Source organism: Simochromis diagramma, unplaced genomic scaffold, assembly GCF_900408965.1.
Source record: "Simochromis diagramma unplaced genomic scaffold, fSimDia1.1 OVJJ01000387.1, whole genome shotgun sequence".
NCBI lineage: Eukaryota > Metazoa > Chordata > Actinopteri > Cichliformes > Cichlidae > Simochromis > Simochromis diagramma.
In genome coordinates this window covers 2631632-2645272 of record NW_024387152.1, presented here as the reverse complement: position 1 = coordinate 2645272, position 13641 = coordinate 2631632, and the positions used below count along the sequence as shown (strand labels likewise).

The 13641-nt window shown below is 41.4% G+C and overlaps 3 protein-coding genes across 3 annotated transcripts in view; 2 read left to right on the top strand and 1 right to left on the bottom strand.

Moving 5' to 3' along the window:
* The first annotated feature begins 219 nt into the window (after positions 1-219).
* Positions 220-3133, top strand: neurod4 (neuronal differentiation 4). The gene is made up of 2 exons (XM_040047243.1): positions 220-428; positions 1354-3133. The coding sequence occupies exon 2, from the start codon at positions 1360-1362 to the stop codon at positions 2416-2418; it is 1059 nt and encodes a 352-aa protein (XP_039903177.1). The 5' UTR covers positions 220-428; positions 1354-1359; the 3' UTR covers positions 2419-3133.
* Positions 3134-7764: 4631 nt separating this feature from the next.
* birc5b (baculoviral IAP repeat containing 5b) lies at positions 7765-10116 on the bottom strand. Its single transcript, XM_040048220.1, has 4 exons — positions 9966-10116; positions 9196-9305; positions 8887-9001; positions 7765-8777 (listed from the first exon to the last, which is right to left on the bottom strand). Exons 1-4 carry the CDS (start codon positions 10089-10091, stop codon positions 8694-8696), a joined length of 435 nt encoding a protein of 144 aa, XP_039904154.1. The 5' UTR covers positions 10092-10116; the 3' UTR covers positions 7765-8693.
* A 1628-nt stretch (positions 10117-11744) lies between these two features.
* Positions 11745-13641, top strand: part of znf385a (zinc finger protein 385A) — a 58230-nt gene continuing 56333 nt past the window's right edge. Inside the window, exon 1 of the mRNA XM_040047661.1 lies at positions 11745-11904. Coding sequence (XP_039903595.1) covers positions 11892-11904 — 13 coding nt within the window. The 5' untranslated portion in view covers positions 11745-11891. The remainder of the gene's footprint in view (positions 11905-13641) is intronic.

Here is a 13641-nt window from a genome sequence, read left to right as displayed (position 1 = left end):
CAAGTTCCTCTTTGTTGGCCGCTGTGCATTTCTGACGTCCTACACACCCATCCTTTCGTAGTCCACGGACTTCATGATTAAAAAAAAAATGTTATGCATTTACCCTGTCTCACTCTCTCGCTCGCTGCACATTTGCCAAAACTTCTGGTCACGAGCACGCCACGCGCGTTTGGATAAGTTGACGGTGGGTGGGGCGGCAGAGGGAGGGACTTGCCCGGTTAAAGGCAAAAAGAATATCAGCCCGATCGTGTCATTTGGAGATGAAAGTTCCAAGCGTACTCATGGCCATCTGAGGGAGCAGAAGATTAAGGGACACTGGCCGGTGCGCGAAGAAAGAAACACAGCAGTTGTGGACTTATCACTCTTTTATTAGTCTGTTTAACATTTAAAAATCTATTGTGAACGAAGCGAAAACGGATCCCAAACAGGTGAGTTGACATTTTATGTCCAAGTCTTGTGAAAGAAATAGAAAAAAAAACCCATATGGCTCACATTAGAGCTAATAAATTTAACACATGCAATTTTTGCAGAAAAAAACTCTTAAGCTTATTTACAGCTGTGAAAACCTTTCAAATCACCCAAGCATCATCCTATTATTTACAGTTCTATCTTTTTTATGTTCAGTGGGATGTACAGTAAAGACAGAATTACGAGCCCAAAGTTCGCTCTACAAGTTACTTTAAATTGTCTCACAAAGTAGGACTTTTTTGCACAACAATAACAAATATTCTTCGTTTCACTTAACATTAAAGTACAAAATAACATTTAAAATGTGATTTTGGGGCGATATAGATTGCTCTGCAAAAAGTATTATAATAATAATAATAATAATAATAATAATAATAATAATAATAATAATAATGAAGGTATTCTAACAGAGAAATGTGTGTGTGTGTGTGTGTGTGTGTTGGGGGGTTGCATGTTTGTTGATTTGTATGTTGCCTGTTTAATCTTTGAGCTTTATATACTGAGTAAATCCCGTGGTGTCCCAGATTGACAGCGTCTCTGAAAGACTGGAGAATAACAGCAGGGAACCACTCATCCATCTCATCTGAAAACAGCCATTTATTCATTAATATCCAAATTTCACAGTGAGATTGATTTTAAATAATTACTGGATTTATTTCAGAACTGTTATGCGACAGAGGTGCTTGCACTTCATATAAGTGATCTGTCCATACTGCCCTGCTGAAATGAGAGCACTCTCAGTCAGTGTGTGCTTCTTCTGGTACCCATCAGTTATAAATAATAATACAATTTTATCACGTTATGGGGGAATAGCCTCAAGGATTTACATTCACAGACACTGAATCCCAAAGTATTGAATTTGTTGTGTGGGCTCTTTTTCTTTAGATCAAAATGATGACCAAATCATTTGGGAAAAGTGGGGATGTGAGTGAGCTGGTGAGCTCCCTCAGCTGGCTCGATGATGACGGCAGCTCACAGGATGGAGATGAAAGCCCAGAATTGACGGGGCGCCATGGCCTGACTGTAGGGGGTCGCCTCCGCTCCTGCACAGAACTGGGTAGTGAGGATATGGAGGAAGAGGAGGAAGAGGAAGAGGACGAAGAGGATGGACCAAATGGAGAAAATGCTCCCAAAAGGAGAGGCCCTAAAAAGAAGAAGATGACCAAAGCTAGACAGGAGAGGTTTCGTGCACGGCGAATAAAGGCCAATGCCAGAGAACGTTCTCGTATGCATGGGCTAAATGATGCTCTGGATAATCTGCGCAGAGTGATGCCTTGCTACTCTAAGACACAAAAGCTGTCGAAGATTGAGACTCTGCGGCTGGCCCGCAATTACATCTGGGCTCTGTCGGAGGTGCTGGAAAGTGGCCAGTCCCCAGAGAGTCATGGATTTGTGGAGATGCTGTGTAAAGGTTTGTCCCAGCCTACCAGCAACCTTGTGGCTGGCTGCCTGCAGCTGGGACCCAGTCCGATGATTCTTAATAAGCTGGAAGACAAGTGTGGAGGTCCAGGAATGGGTAGTATGGTGGCTGGCCATCCCCTCAGCTACCCATCCCCAGGCCTTCCCAGCCCACCCTACGGCTCCCTCGAGGCATCGCACCTCCTCCAAATGAAAGGATTCAAGGGGCCTGTATATGACAACCCCTCCCCTAACGAGTGCAGCAGCAGCACTCCTCCATACGATGGGCCCCTCACTCCCCCACTCAGCATCAGTGGCAACTTTGCCCTGAAGCAGGAGCCATCTCCGCATGAGTCAGAGAGGAACTACACACCCCACCATGCTCACTACCTCTCATCCCACCATTACCCCACGTCCACGACAGGCAGCCTACCAGGGGGGCCTCAGGCCCACCCACTCTTACAGGCTTCTCGCTACGAGTTGCCCCTGGATGTGGCCTTTGACTCCTTTGCTCCCCCTCACCTCATCACCTCTCACATGGGTACCATCTGAAATGTGATAGTACCAGTGAATGAGTGACTGTTATGAATAGCCAGAGTAGAAGCACTGCTCCTGTATAAACTGCTGTAAAAAGAGGATGACTGTGGTACTGAGTGTATAGAGAAAAATGTTTGCTTTTATGTTGTCTAGTACTCTGGGAGAGCACTGAATGCTCAGAGAGAAGACTCATCACCTCAACTCAATCTACCTGAAACATGCACCCATAACATTTATTATTGTATTTATTTCACTTTTGTTTATATGTTAATCTTCTTTTGAACACATTGCTCCGTCAGTTTTTAAAGAGTTGAAGTAAAAATTAGTTTACCAAATCAGATGTCCTCGCTGAAGCATTATTCAGATGCTTATGTTTGAACAAATACTTTATTATTTACACGTCTACGTATAAAAAGAAATTGATCAAAAAGTCACCCATTGTGCACTGAGGCCTACAGCCAGTTTCCTTCTGAATTTAAGAAAAGCGATGCATTTATTTATACCTGTATTTAATATTTATTTTGATAATGTCTTGTCTGTTTTATATTTTTCTCAGCACAGTTTCTGTTTCACTGTCTTGGGTTGATGCCAGCCACTGGTAGCTGTACTGTATTTAATTTATTTATTTTAAGTCTTTCAGGTACTTGTTCATTTGGTGTCACAATTTTTGTCATACTGTACTGTTAATATTTTGCTGTTTCGCACTTAATTAAATAAATATTCTTATATTATATGCTATTTCCATAGTAACACGTGTGCCATGTCTTTTTGTGATGTTATGCTCTCATCCATTTCTTACATTTTAGTTTAACAGAAAGACAAACGCATGCACTAACTGGCTGTAAACACAAGCTTGGTACAGTGATGTTTTCATTCATTTAGATTTCTTTTTGCGTTTTAGTATTACACTTATATATAAAGCACAGTAGATAATACAGAGATGACTCTTTTCGCTAAGCCCTCACATCAGAGGACAAATTATTTTCATCAACTCGATTACAATTTTAGTTAAATTACAAGTTCTGGTTTTAAAAAATAAATAAATGTGAGTCAGCGACAGCTGTTACATCGCTCTCACTAGCTTTGTGCATCGTTTTAGATGCATCATTTTCACAATATCCCTGTAATCTGGTCACGATTACCAGCAGGTGCAGTATTGGGCATTTTTCTGTACTCATAAATGCATTTTTACATGCAAAATAAATATCACACAAACAACACAGATAGCTAATTAGTATATTTAGATTTTTGTGGCTCTAAATCATTTTACAATAGAAGAGTGTGCCAACTAAAAAAAAAAGGGAAATCAGCAAGACTGGATGAAGGAGTACTTTGTGGCTGGGAAATAGAGATCTGTTGCATGATATGAGTGTGTGCATGTGTGTGTGAGAGAGAAAGAGTCTGTGCATGATGTCATTCAAAGGCTTGCTCCGGGGTTTCTATCAGGTCAGGCGGGAGGCTGTTGTGGGCCATGGGAAAACTGCTCCGGGGAACAGGTGAACCTGTCACAGCTCTGAGCCTCTATCGTTGGCTTTCTCTCCCATGTGTCCCATTTTCCCATGTAGCTCATGCCAAAACACTGAAGGGCAAGAACTCATTTTCCAATAATTCATCCAGTTTTACTGAATGGTAAACTAGCCTGGGTTTTCTTTGAGACACAGCACATGTGTAAGAAGGATGCTATATAGTAGCTAAGAAGATTAGCTTTTATGAATATTAAAATAATGCAGTCTCTACATACTAATGCCATAAATGGGTAAAAGTTCAGCAAAGCAGAAATAAGGATACATCAATCCAGAGATAATGTAAAGCTGCCAAAGTTCCTAAAACATTTATATCACTCAACTAATGACCGGAGTATCAGTTTTGACTTTCATGATTGTGCTGAGGGACATGATGACTCTTGAAATAAACAAAGAACAGGGCGGCAGAGTGCAAAGATGAAGTGCATGAGTGTATTTATCCTTGTGGTCTTTTGGCCAATTGTTAAAAAAAAGAAAAAAAAGGGGGGAAGGTGCTTTTGGATGCTGTTCTCTAAGAGGACTCCCCCTTCGTTTCCTTCAGCTACCCCTCCAGAGATTTGTCATTTCCAGTCCTGGCAACAGTGGAGAAGGGCTGGAAAAGAAAAGGGAATGATTGTTTTAGTGGGCGCCACTGGTCTATTGTGAACGCAGCCTGTTCTTTCTCTTGACCTGTGACCTGTATTGTTGTTGGGCTCCTCGTTTGGGGAGGTCAGACAGCTGGGGGAACGGTGGGGGGCTGATGGACAGCTGGGCCAATTTGGGGAGAAAGAGAGAAAGAGCAGAGAGTGAGAGCATAAAAGAGAGAAATGGGAGAGGCAAAGGGAAGTAAGTGTGTTGTGGAAGAGTGGAGAAGTGGAGAGAGGAGCAGAGGGCAGCAGAGGTGACCGAGGTCCTTGATCCTCAATTGCAAGTTTGTCCCCTCTGCTGCTGTGTGTCAGCCGTGATGAAGGAATGACACATAGCTCTACACACAGGCAGACAGTGTGAGAAAGTACTCGTAGAGTAGCTGATGCATGCTCTTTGTGTCCTTGCTATTCGGCTACAGCAAAAACAGTGTGTGCGTGTGAGAGAGAGAATGTAGTGGTTCTTCTTTTTTTTGGTGGTGGTGGTGGTGGTGGGGGGGCTGTTACGACTTATCCTCCATAGTCCAAATAATACATGAGTGGGTGGATATGGACATAATCCCTATAAATTGACTTTGGATACAAGATTAGAAAACACAGGACAGTCTTGCGCGAGGAGCATGGCGGAGATTTTCATGCAGCAATTTCAGAAATATATACGTGCCATAAGCTTTTAAAATGTAATTTTTTCTTGCTAATTTGTGCAAAAAACCCAAATTATTTTAAAATGGAAAAAAAACCCCCAATAATTATTGTAATAAAATACTTAAAAAATAGTAGAAAGGTTCATAACTTTACAGTACCATATATCACAGGCGTCACACACACATCAAGTGGCTCTTGTCTATAATAAGGGCATGATGATGAGGGTCTAGTAATGGGAAGGGAACACATGCTCTGTGATGCCATCTTGGCTGAGGCGACAGGCAAGGGAACACAACCTGTAGCTCAATCCCCTGGGAGAGTGAGGTCATGTCAGATATCAGCACACAGGGGTTATGGGTCCCATGCTTCAGCTAATGATTTCTCAACTTTAGTACTTTTTATTGATATATGAATATAGCCCAGTAGTTGCTGACAGCATGAGCCTATGTATAGCTTTATGTCTATATAAAGCACAATTTTTCCTCTAATTCACTTCTCTGCTTATATTTTTTTGTTTTCGTGTACAGCATGCCTAATCCGCTAGCTAAACAAGAGTTGCTCACAGTAAAATGAAAAGGTCCTGATCCATAGGAGGTAGATGGAGGGATAAAGCATTGTGATTAAGACTGTATTAATGGGGCCATAGGACGCTGGAAGGCTTTAATCAGTGTCTGTGTGCCGATAATCCCTCTGCCTTTAAGCTGAGGGTGAACACAGTGATTCTCCCTCCTCTTGGGCCTCAGCGCACATGCATAAACACACATGCTTGCTTCTGTGGGGTGCATAAGGCAATGGGTGGCTTGGTTGAGATGTGGAGCACCCCCAAAACAGAAACACCCTACACTCAGGAGCAGCTGGTAGACCTGGTAGGTGTTGTTAAAATGACAGCTTTCAGTCATAAATAGTCAATGATGTTTTTTCCCTCTGATAAAACACTAAAACATCAACTGAAAGTTTAAATATTTATATTAATGTCAGGAAAAAATAATAAAATAGAATTTAAGGGCTCTTTTTAAAATATGAAACATGAACTCAGAAATGGAGGAGGAGAGGAGGAGGAGGAGGAGGAGAAGAAAGAGGGTAGCTCCCAGGTTCATTACCTATGGAAGTGGGTGTAAAGGTGACATTGTGTGCAAGTGGATGAGGGGTGGACCTTCCCCTCCCAGACTTCTCTCCGAGCGTTAGGGTGTTAGAGTTAAAGAGCTTCTAATGGGATCTGGATGCTGTCGTGTTTACCCTGGCCCCCCTGCACACGCCCACTACATTGTGGAAGTTTCTGGGCTTAGGGACACCACAATGGGCTGAGTGTAGGGACAGATGGAGGTCCCTTTGGAACAGGGTACAAAACACAGCCAAGGTAGACGGGCTGCGGTGTCTTAGAGGAGAAGCAGCCAGAAATGAGAGAATATTTGATGAAAAATGAAAATGAAGTGAATGTTTATTCCCCCCCCCCTTTGTAATACAATGAACAGTGCAACTCATTGTCCTTAATCTGGCCGTCTATCAGCAAATTCATCATTTAAACACACTCACAGACTGTGGTCCACAATCACAATGGCGTCTAAGCTTCTGTGTCAGCTGGCTTCTTTACATGCCAGTCATTTATCCTTTTTATAATATTCCCATCAGAACTTTTCAGACTGAGACAAGAGCGTGAGACTTTAAAAGTTACATTAACATCATCCTGCCTTTCTCAGTGTATCCATTGCGCTCATGACATCTTTTAATTTGCCCTTTGTTTATGAAGGGGTTAAACCAGGTCATATGAGGGGGTAAATGCTGATGTCATTCATTTTGGGCACTATGGAGAATGAGAGGAGAAGATTCAGTGATAGATGCTGATGAGAAGCGTTGGAGGAGGGTAGAGGGAGGCACTGGTTGCAGGAGCAACAGATGGGGCCGGACTGGAAAGCCCAGGTTGTAAAGTTTCTGTTAGTAACATCTGTCAATTTGTCCATCTGCTACACTTGCCGCTTACAGTTTATTAAAGAGAAACCTATTTCATGACCAATCCTTTCTCACAGTCATTAATAAGTTTAGAATTAGATCGGCATGTGTCATAGTGCTCTGTGGACTCCTGTTATTTTAAAGTGTGATTTGTTAGGTTTATTCAGGTCTTAAATAACAGGATGGGAAAAAGTGAAAGGGCATCTTCCCAGCTTAGTTATGATGCAGTAATTTAAAATATTTTACTCCATTCCCACAGATAAGCTCATCTGTTACATCTGTGCCACTTGAGGACAGAAGTCATACCAAGCTATTCTCTTTGTTCATTTTCTGGAGCACACATAAATAAGTGGATTGACACAGGATGTGGGTATAAGCCCTGATTAGAGTTACATTAGCAATTACTGCACACATCCCCCTTATGATCCATGTAGTCATGCAAAACCACACCACTTACCCAAACACCTCATCAGTAAAAAGCTTGGATCTTTCCCCATACTAACTCAACATACACCTTCATATCCTTTAACTTTTTTTAAATGAATGCATTTAGCTTAAAGAACAAAATATAGTTTGAGGAAATATTTTACAACAGCACTGCAAGAAAGAGACCAGAGGAAATGATAAAAGCAGAACAGTTTATTAAAAATGTTACATCACCTATGAGCATTTTACTTTAGTTTTGTCTAAAAATATTCTCTTCAATTTGCTCTGCAGTGAGCGGATAAGAGAGAATTAAGCAGCTGATCTGGGCTCAGTGGCCAGAGTGTTACATTAGACATTAATCCAGAACAGTGGAAGGTTGGGGAAGGGATAGCATCTCTTAATCCTTCACGTCATCCAACCAAGCTCTCCATAAAACACAGTGAGAAACAAACAGAGCCCTGCATCATGTTTCTCTTGCATAAAGACAGGAGAAAAAGTAAAATGATTTTCAGAGTTAAACCGTTGTTCTTTAAGTGCAAAACAAACCCAGTCAAGTGCTTATCATGCAACCATCGTTCCCACGCCTTCTACTGTCAGCTGCAGCATCTCTTGAATTTCAGTCCCCCTCAGAGTTAGAGAAGTATCCTGGCAAGCCCTCGGTGCACTGTCCCCCTATATGTAACAGATGTTACTGGGGCAACAGTTGGTATTGAAAAGGAGGGGCTTCAGGCCATCTGTCCAGGGTCAAGGTTTGAAAAGGGGTGGTAGGGATGGTGGCACGTTCAGGGAGATGATAAGTAAGTGTTTGAAAAAAAGAGAATATAGCCCGCATTGTAATCCAGCTCAATGTGCGCTTTCATTTCAGAGTGAGGTGCATTTGTTAAGGTTTTGATGAGAGATTGGGAATTTCAGAAAGTGTATCAGCGTTATAGCAAAACTGCAGCTTTAATGCAAAAGCACCATCTTGTGGTCAAAGACGGTACTGTAAAGAAAGTGTCGCATTCGCCTAAGGCTGAATTTTATGAACTGCTATCCAATCCGACCAGTGAGTCAGGCTGCGGGTTCTTGTTTAACACTTAAGACTGGTATTGAAATAAAATAAGATGCAATGAATAAATGCATAGAATCAGTCCAGCTTAGATTTAAGCTCCACAACTGTATGGTCTATGGCATCCCTCAAAAAAGCCATCTTCTTGTGCCAGACCTTTTTCTAAAGGGAGAATGTTGGAAAGGGGGAAAAAAAAAAAAAAAAAAAAAAAAGTAGTAAGAATTGAGGAAGAGTTAGTGTCTTTACACACAGCCTACTGATGGGCACTTACGTAGTAAATCTTTAGCCTTTTGTTTTCCAGGTGACAGAATTCAGCCATTGTTAGCTTGGTGAAGTCTTTCTTCATGGTTAAGAAGTCACATTTAGAGCGTCTCTCATGTTCTGACCTTGTCAGATGTACATAATAAGCAAAAACACAATTAAAAACAAAAACATAATGCTGATTAGGCAATAATCAGGAGCCATGACTTATCAACTTCATGTAGCAGTCGGTCTTCTGCATATAGGTAACACGTCTGAGTAATGTAAATACAAATTAAATGTTTAACTGCTGCACCCCAGGTAGTATATTTTTTCTTACCAGGGATCATCATCTGGTTCCCAGCCCTCAAGCTCGAGCAGACAGAAGAAGCAGCAGGCAACATCTGGCTCATTCTCACTGGGGCAGTGGACAAACCCAGCTTTGGCCATCTGCAAATGTAAAAAGCAAGAGAGCCCATATTGTCTGAACCCTCTTGTTGCCAGGCAGGCCAAGAATTAAGAAGTTTTTTTGCAAAGGAATAAGTTTCATTGAAAATGAAACCTGACGATGGTCTCCTTTTGACTTCAGAGGGTAACATGGCACATGTTGCTCATAAAGCAAGATGTCAGCAGCCTGTTTATCATGACAAGACTAGAAGGTACCGGGACAAACCCGTGCACTGGACACTTGAAACTGAATCTGGCACCTCCCTAACCATAAATTGCACACTGCCAGGCTTTCATAAAAGTATGTAGTGGAATACCAATGATCATCATCAGTTACAATTATGATTCATGGAGATGAGTGTAAATACTCCTGTGTACAGTTTGAACCACCTACACTTAAACTTAATTACATATTACCTTTAAATACTTGGTGTCAATACAAAATGTTAAGTCATATTTAGAAAGCAGTTCAACTATTTAAATAAAAATATTATTTTCCCAAGAAGTCCCAGTTAAACCAACCTGTTAGAAAATAGATTTGGCCAAAGGTAACCGCTGTGTAAATCCATAACATATTGTAGATACAACAAATATGATGGAAACAAGCTAGCTAATCATGTTCCAAAGCATCAAGATTTCAGTTACTTGCAATGGGCGTCATACCTTTTCAGGCGTGCAGTTGCAGTCCTCTCTAAATGGCCAGTCTACAAAACTTTGCTCACGTAAATCATGACTGTACATTTTGCCAAATGAGTAAAACCTTTTTGCCAGCACATCAACGCTCGCCATAATGTCACCAAGGATGGACTCAGCCTGACATGTGCTTAAATCACTGCCATGCACACTTCTGCAGCTGTTTTCACTTTTCACTGATTAAATCCTCCCCAGGTTCAAGGCCGCGAGGATCTGTTTAGACTTGCTTTTGTTCTTATGTTCTACAGTGTTTTGTTGTGAATATCTTTATTATATTAAGATTGAAAGTTGTTATACAAGTAAAACTTTACTAACTTACAACTGTGGGCAAAATTAGGCCCTGCTAGTAAAGAAGAAGAAGAACCACTGCAGATATACACTGAGGGGAAAGCAGTGAATGGGAATGAGTCAAAAGTTCAATTAAAAATCATTTAGGTAAAGAAAACAAACAAACAAAACAAAGCAAAAATGTAACTTCTGAAGTGAGGTTTTCCACACAGACATCTGTTTGTCTTTATTGTTGAAATAAAATTGGCAACCTAACCCGCCTTGCCTTCTCTCCTTCCCTCTGGCTTTGAACCAGCTTACAGTATGAACCACAAATACGATCCAGCATTCTTACTGAGAAATTATTAATACGCTTGAGTTTTTTTCACCTACATGTGCATGTGTCAGAAACCTAACAGTAAATAGAGACACTATAGCCATTAATGGTTTTTGGTGCTACTTTTAATGGCATGTTTATTGCTGAGAGAGACGGGGGCAGTTTTTTGTCCGCAGTGAGTCTCTGTTACTCTGTAACGCTACCCCGAGGCCCCTGGGTGCTAAAAAATGCTTACATCTATAAACTGCTGTCCTTTTCCCCTTCTAACCTTATCTTTCTGCAGAATGCATGGGGAGGTGGGGGTTGCAGTGCCTGCTTATTAGGCTGTGAGTGTGTGACTCTGTGTACACACACACACTCGCACACTAATCACTGGAGGCACTCTAGGAAGTGATGCTGTGTAAGGACATATCAAACAGTAGGCTTTGAATGAGTTGGACATTCACTGTACAGCTGATGTCACATTAAAGCTAGCTCCAGTTGGCCTATGTGGTGGATGACTGCTTACTGCAGAATAGAATTTACCTTTAAATTTCTTCGTGTGTTATGTCGTCACTCTGCTTTTATTTATATCTGAATTTTTGCTTTTTTTCATCAGATTTTATTAAACACTGCCGTTGGTTTGAGGTACAGCAGCTGTGCTGTGATCCAGTGGGACCACAGGGTTTATTTAAAGGTTGAAGAATTTGCAGATGTAGAAAGGCTTGTGTGCTTAAGAGTGTTTTGCAAATGTTGGAGAATTCAATCCACATGCTGTACCAAAAATCCTTTCACGGGTGGGTAATTCTCATCTGTTGGTATTGGATCTGACTTCCTCACGCATTCACTGACATTTGGCTCACCTTTCTGCCCTCTTTGCTGCTGATGAGTCCCCGCTACAGCATTCGGCAAACGGCTCGCTCCTTCCCCTGACACGACTGCTCTCACCAGGTCTGTCAAGATTAGCTGCTGTACTCTCCTGCTCTCGCTTTGTTTTCACACAGGGCGGACAGTAAGAGGGAGGGAGGAGGTATGATGCAGAGAGGTGGAGGGGAGGTGACAGAGGCAACGTGTATGTATGCGGTCTCTATGTCCACATGTCCTTCATATTACTCAAGTATATGCTGTTTCCTTTCACTGATCGTGGGAATCTTTTCAAAATAATGAGAATTTAATTGTTTTTCTTCTACTTGCAAAAACCCAGATCAGTTTAATTGTACAAGGATTCAACAAAGGAAATAGTTGTTTCTCATTTTACCTAGCTAGTGTTAGAGACTGGACCCGGTCATTAAGAGCAGGAGTAGCTGAAGTCAATGTGGAGCACAGGTAAGAACTGAACCTAATATCATATCATCGTCTTCTGACAGAGTATGCTTGACTTCTATTTTTCTTCAATATTGCAGCTGTGTGGTGCAGTTTTTGGGTTTATAAATATGCCTTGGTTACCTCAAATTAGGTTATATTTGACAAATATGTGAACAGGTGTGCTTGAAGGTCACTGCTTGAAGGTCTTTCCTTTTCTCAAGTATACATCTGTGGAGATGAGCGCTGTCCTGACAGCTCCACCTGTTTCCTGCTGCTCTCACATCCAGACTGAGCTCCACACGAGTTTGCTCAAATTTCACACAAACATTATTCAAGGAATACATATTTGAGTGAAACTTGTCCCCGTTAACGAGGACACCACTTGTGTTTAACTGTTAGAAAAAAGCTAAATAAAGAATAATTTGCACACTTTCTTGATGATGATAGATTAGATGCTAGATTTTAGATGTTATCTGGTTGACCCATGTTGAGGTTTAATAATAGAGGACTGGCTGGAGAGATGATAATTAGTCTAAATAAAAATACACTGCTTATAATGTGTTGGCTTAGAGCAGAATGATGCGAATCATCATAGTAAAATTTCAGGAAAAAAGGAGTTGTGATGCAAGTGTGTGATCTGAATATGGCCGGAAAGAGAGGCGCCCTGTGCTCCTGTGGTGCTGGTGTAAAAGTGTCAGGAAAGTGTGAGAGTGTGACAGTCAACAGCGACATTCTCCACCTCCGCAGGCAAGTGTGGATTCACAGGACAGGCACACCCACCTGTGTACACACATCCACATACAGTGTTCTCACAGACTCTCTCTTTCTCTTTCTGTAGGAGACAGCCATTGAAACTTTATTAACTTTCTTTCTGAAAAGAAATCATAACAATCATCTTGATAGTTTGATCAAAACATGTTGCTGAAAGGTAAAGAAATAAAGCTTTTAAAAACATGGCTACACGGTGAATTATTAAAATTAAAACAAGCTTAAAACATTTTTATATTTATACAAATACTCTAAAACACTTCATAGTTTAATTCAAAATTAAGGGAGAAAATCTGTACACATGGGCACATTGAGTGCTTCTCTAATAGTGTGTCTCATCAACTGTTGGAGTAACGGGGAAAAAAATGGATTTCATGCTGGTAAGTTATTTTTGTCGTACTGTATCTGGAATGACAGGAAAACATTTTTCTGTTCGTCTGTGTTTTCTGAAGGGGGACAAAGAATTCAAGCAACATGTTATATGGCTGGCCACATTTCCTGCACACATCCACACCTGATCAATAGTCTAAATTTAGTGGGATGATTATCCCTCACATTTGGAAAGTGATATGCCTGTCAGACTTGCAGGCTCAGGCCGATTCAAGGGGAAAGCAGAGGTCCTTGTGCTCCTGCTCAGCTCCACTTACTCACCAGACAGATTGGGTCCTATGACAAACTCGTTATTTGGTTAAAAAGAGAAAGATTGCTGTTTTCCTTTGACATGGTGACTTATTTGTCACATTCTAAGGCAAAGCCAAAGTACGCTGATGGCACCTGCCTGGCCGGCTCACTTTTGACCTTCATAGCCAGTCTCTAAATTCACCACCGCAGTGACGAGAGGCACCCAAAGCCCAATATGTGAGCGAGGTTGGGCCTGTACATCAGCATCACCGTGCAAAAAAACAGACTTTAGAAGAAGAAAAGAGAAAACTAACACGTCTGGAGAGTCACATACTGCCTGCAGGACTCGGAGATGAACTATGACTTGAA

What these genes read in the sequence shown, in the direction of transcription:
- neurod4 (XM_040047243.1), top strand. Translation starts at nt 1,360, where the DNA reads ATGATGACCAAATCATTTGGGAAAAGTGGGGATGTGAGTGAGCTGGTG.
- birc5b (XM_040048220.1), bottom strand. Translation starts at nt 10,091, where the DNA reads ATGGCGAGCGTTGATGTGCTGGCAAAAAGGTTTTACTCATTTGGCAAA. An exon ending in GCAACTGCACGCCTGAAAAG is followed by an intron (nt 9,306 to 9,965) that starts GTATGACGCCCA and finishes TTACATTTGCAG; the next exon opens with ATGGCCAAAGCTGGGTTTGT. An exon ending in AAAGGCTAAAGATTTACTAC is followed by an intron (nt 8,778 to 8,886) that starts GTAAGTGCCCAT and finishes TTCTCCCTTTAG; the next exon opens with AAAAAGGTCTGGCACAAGAA.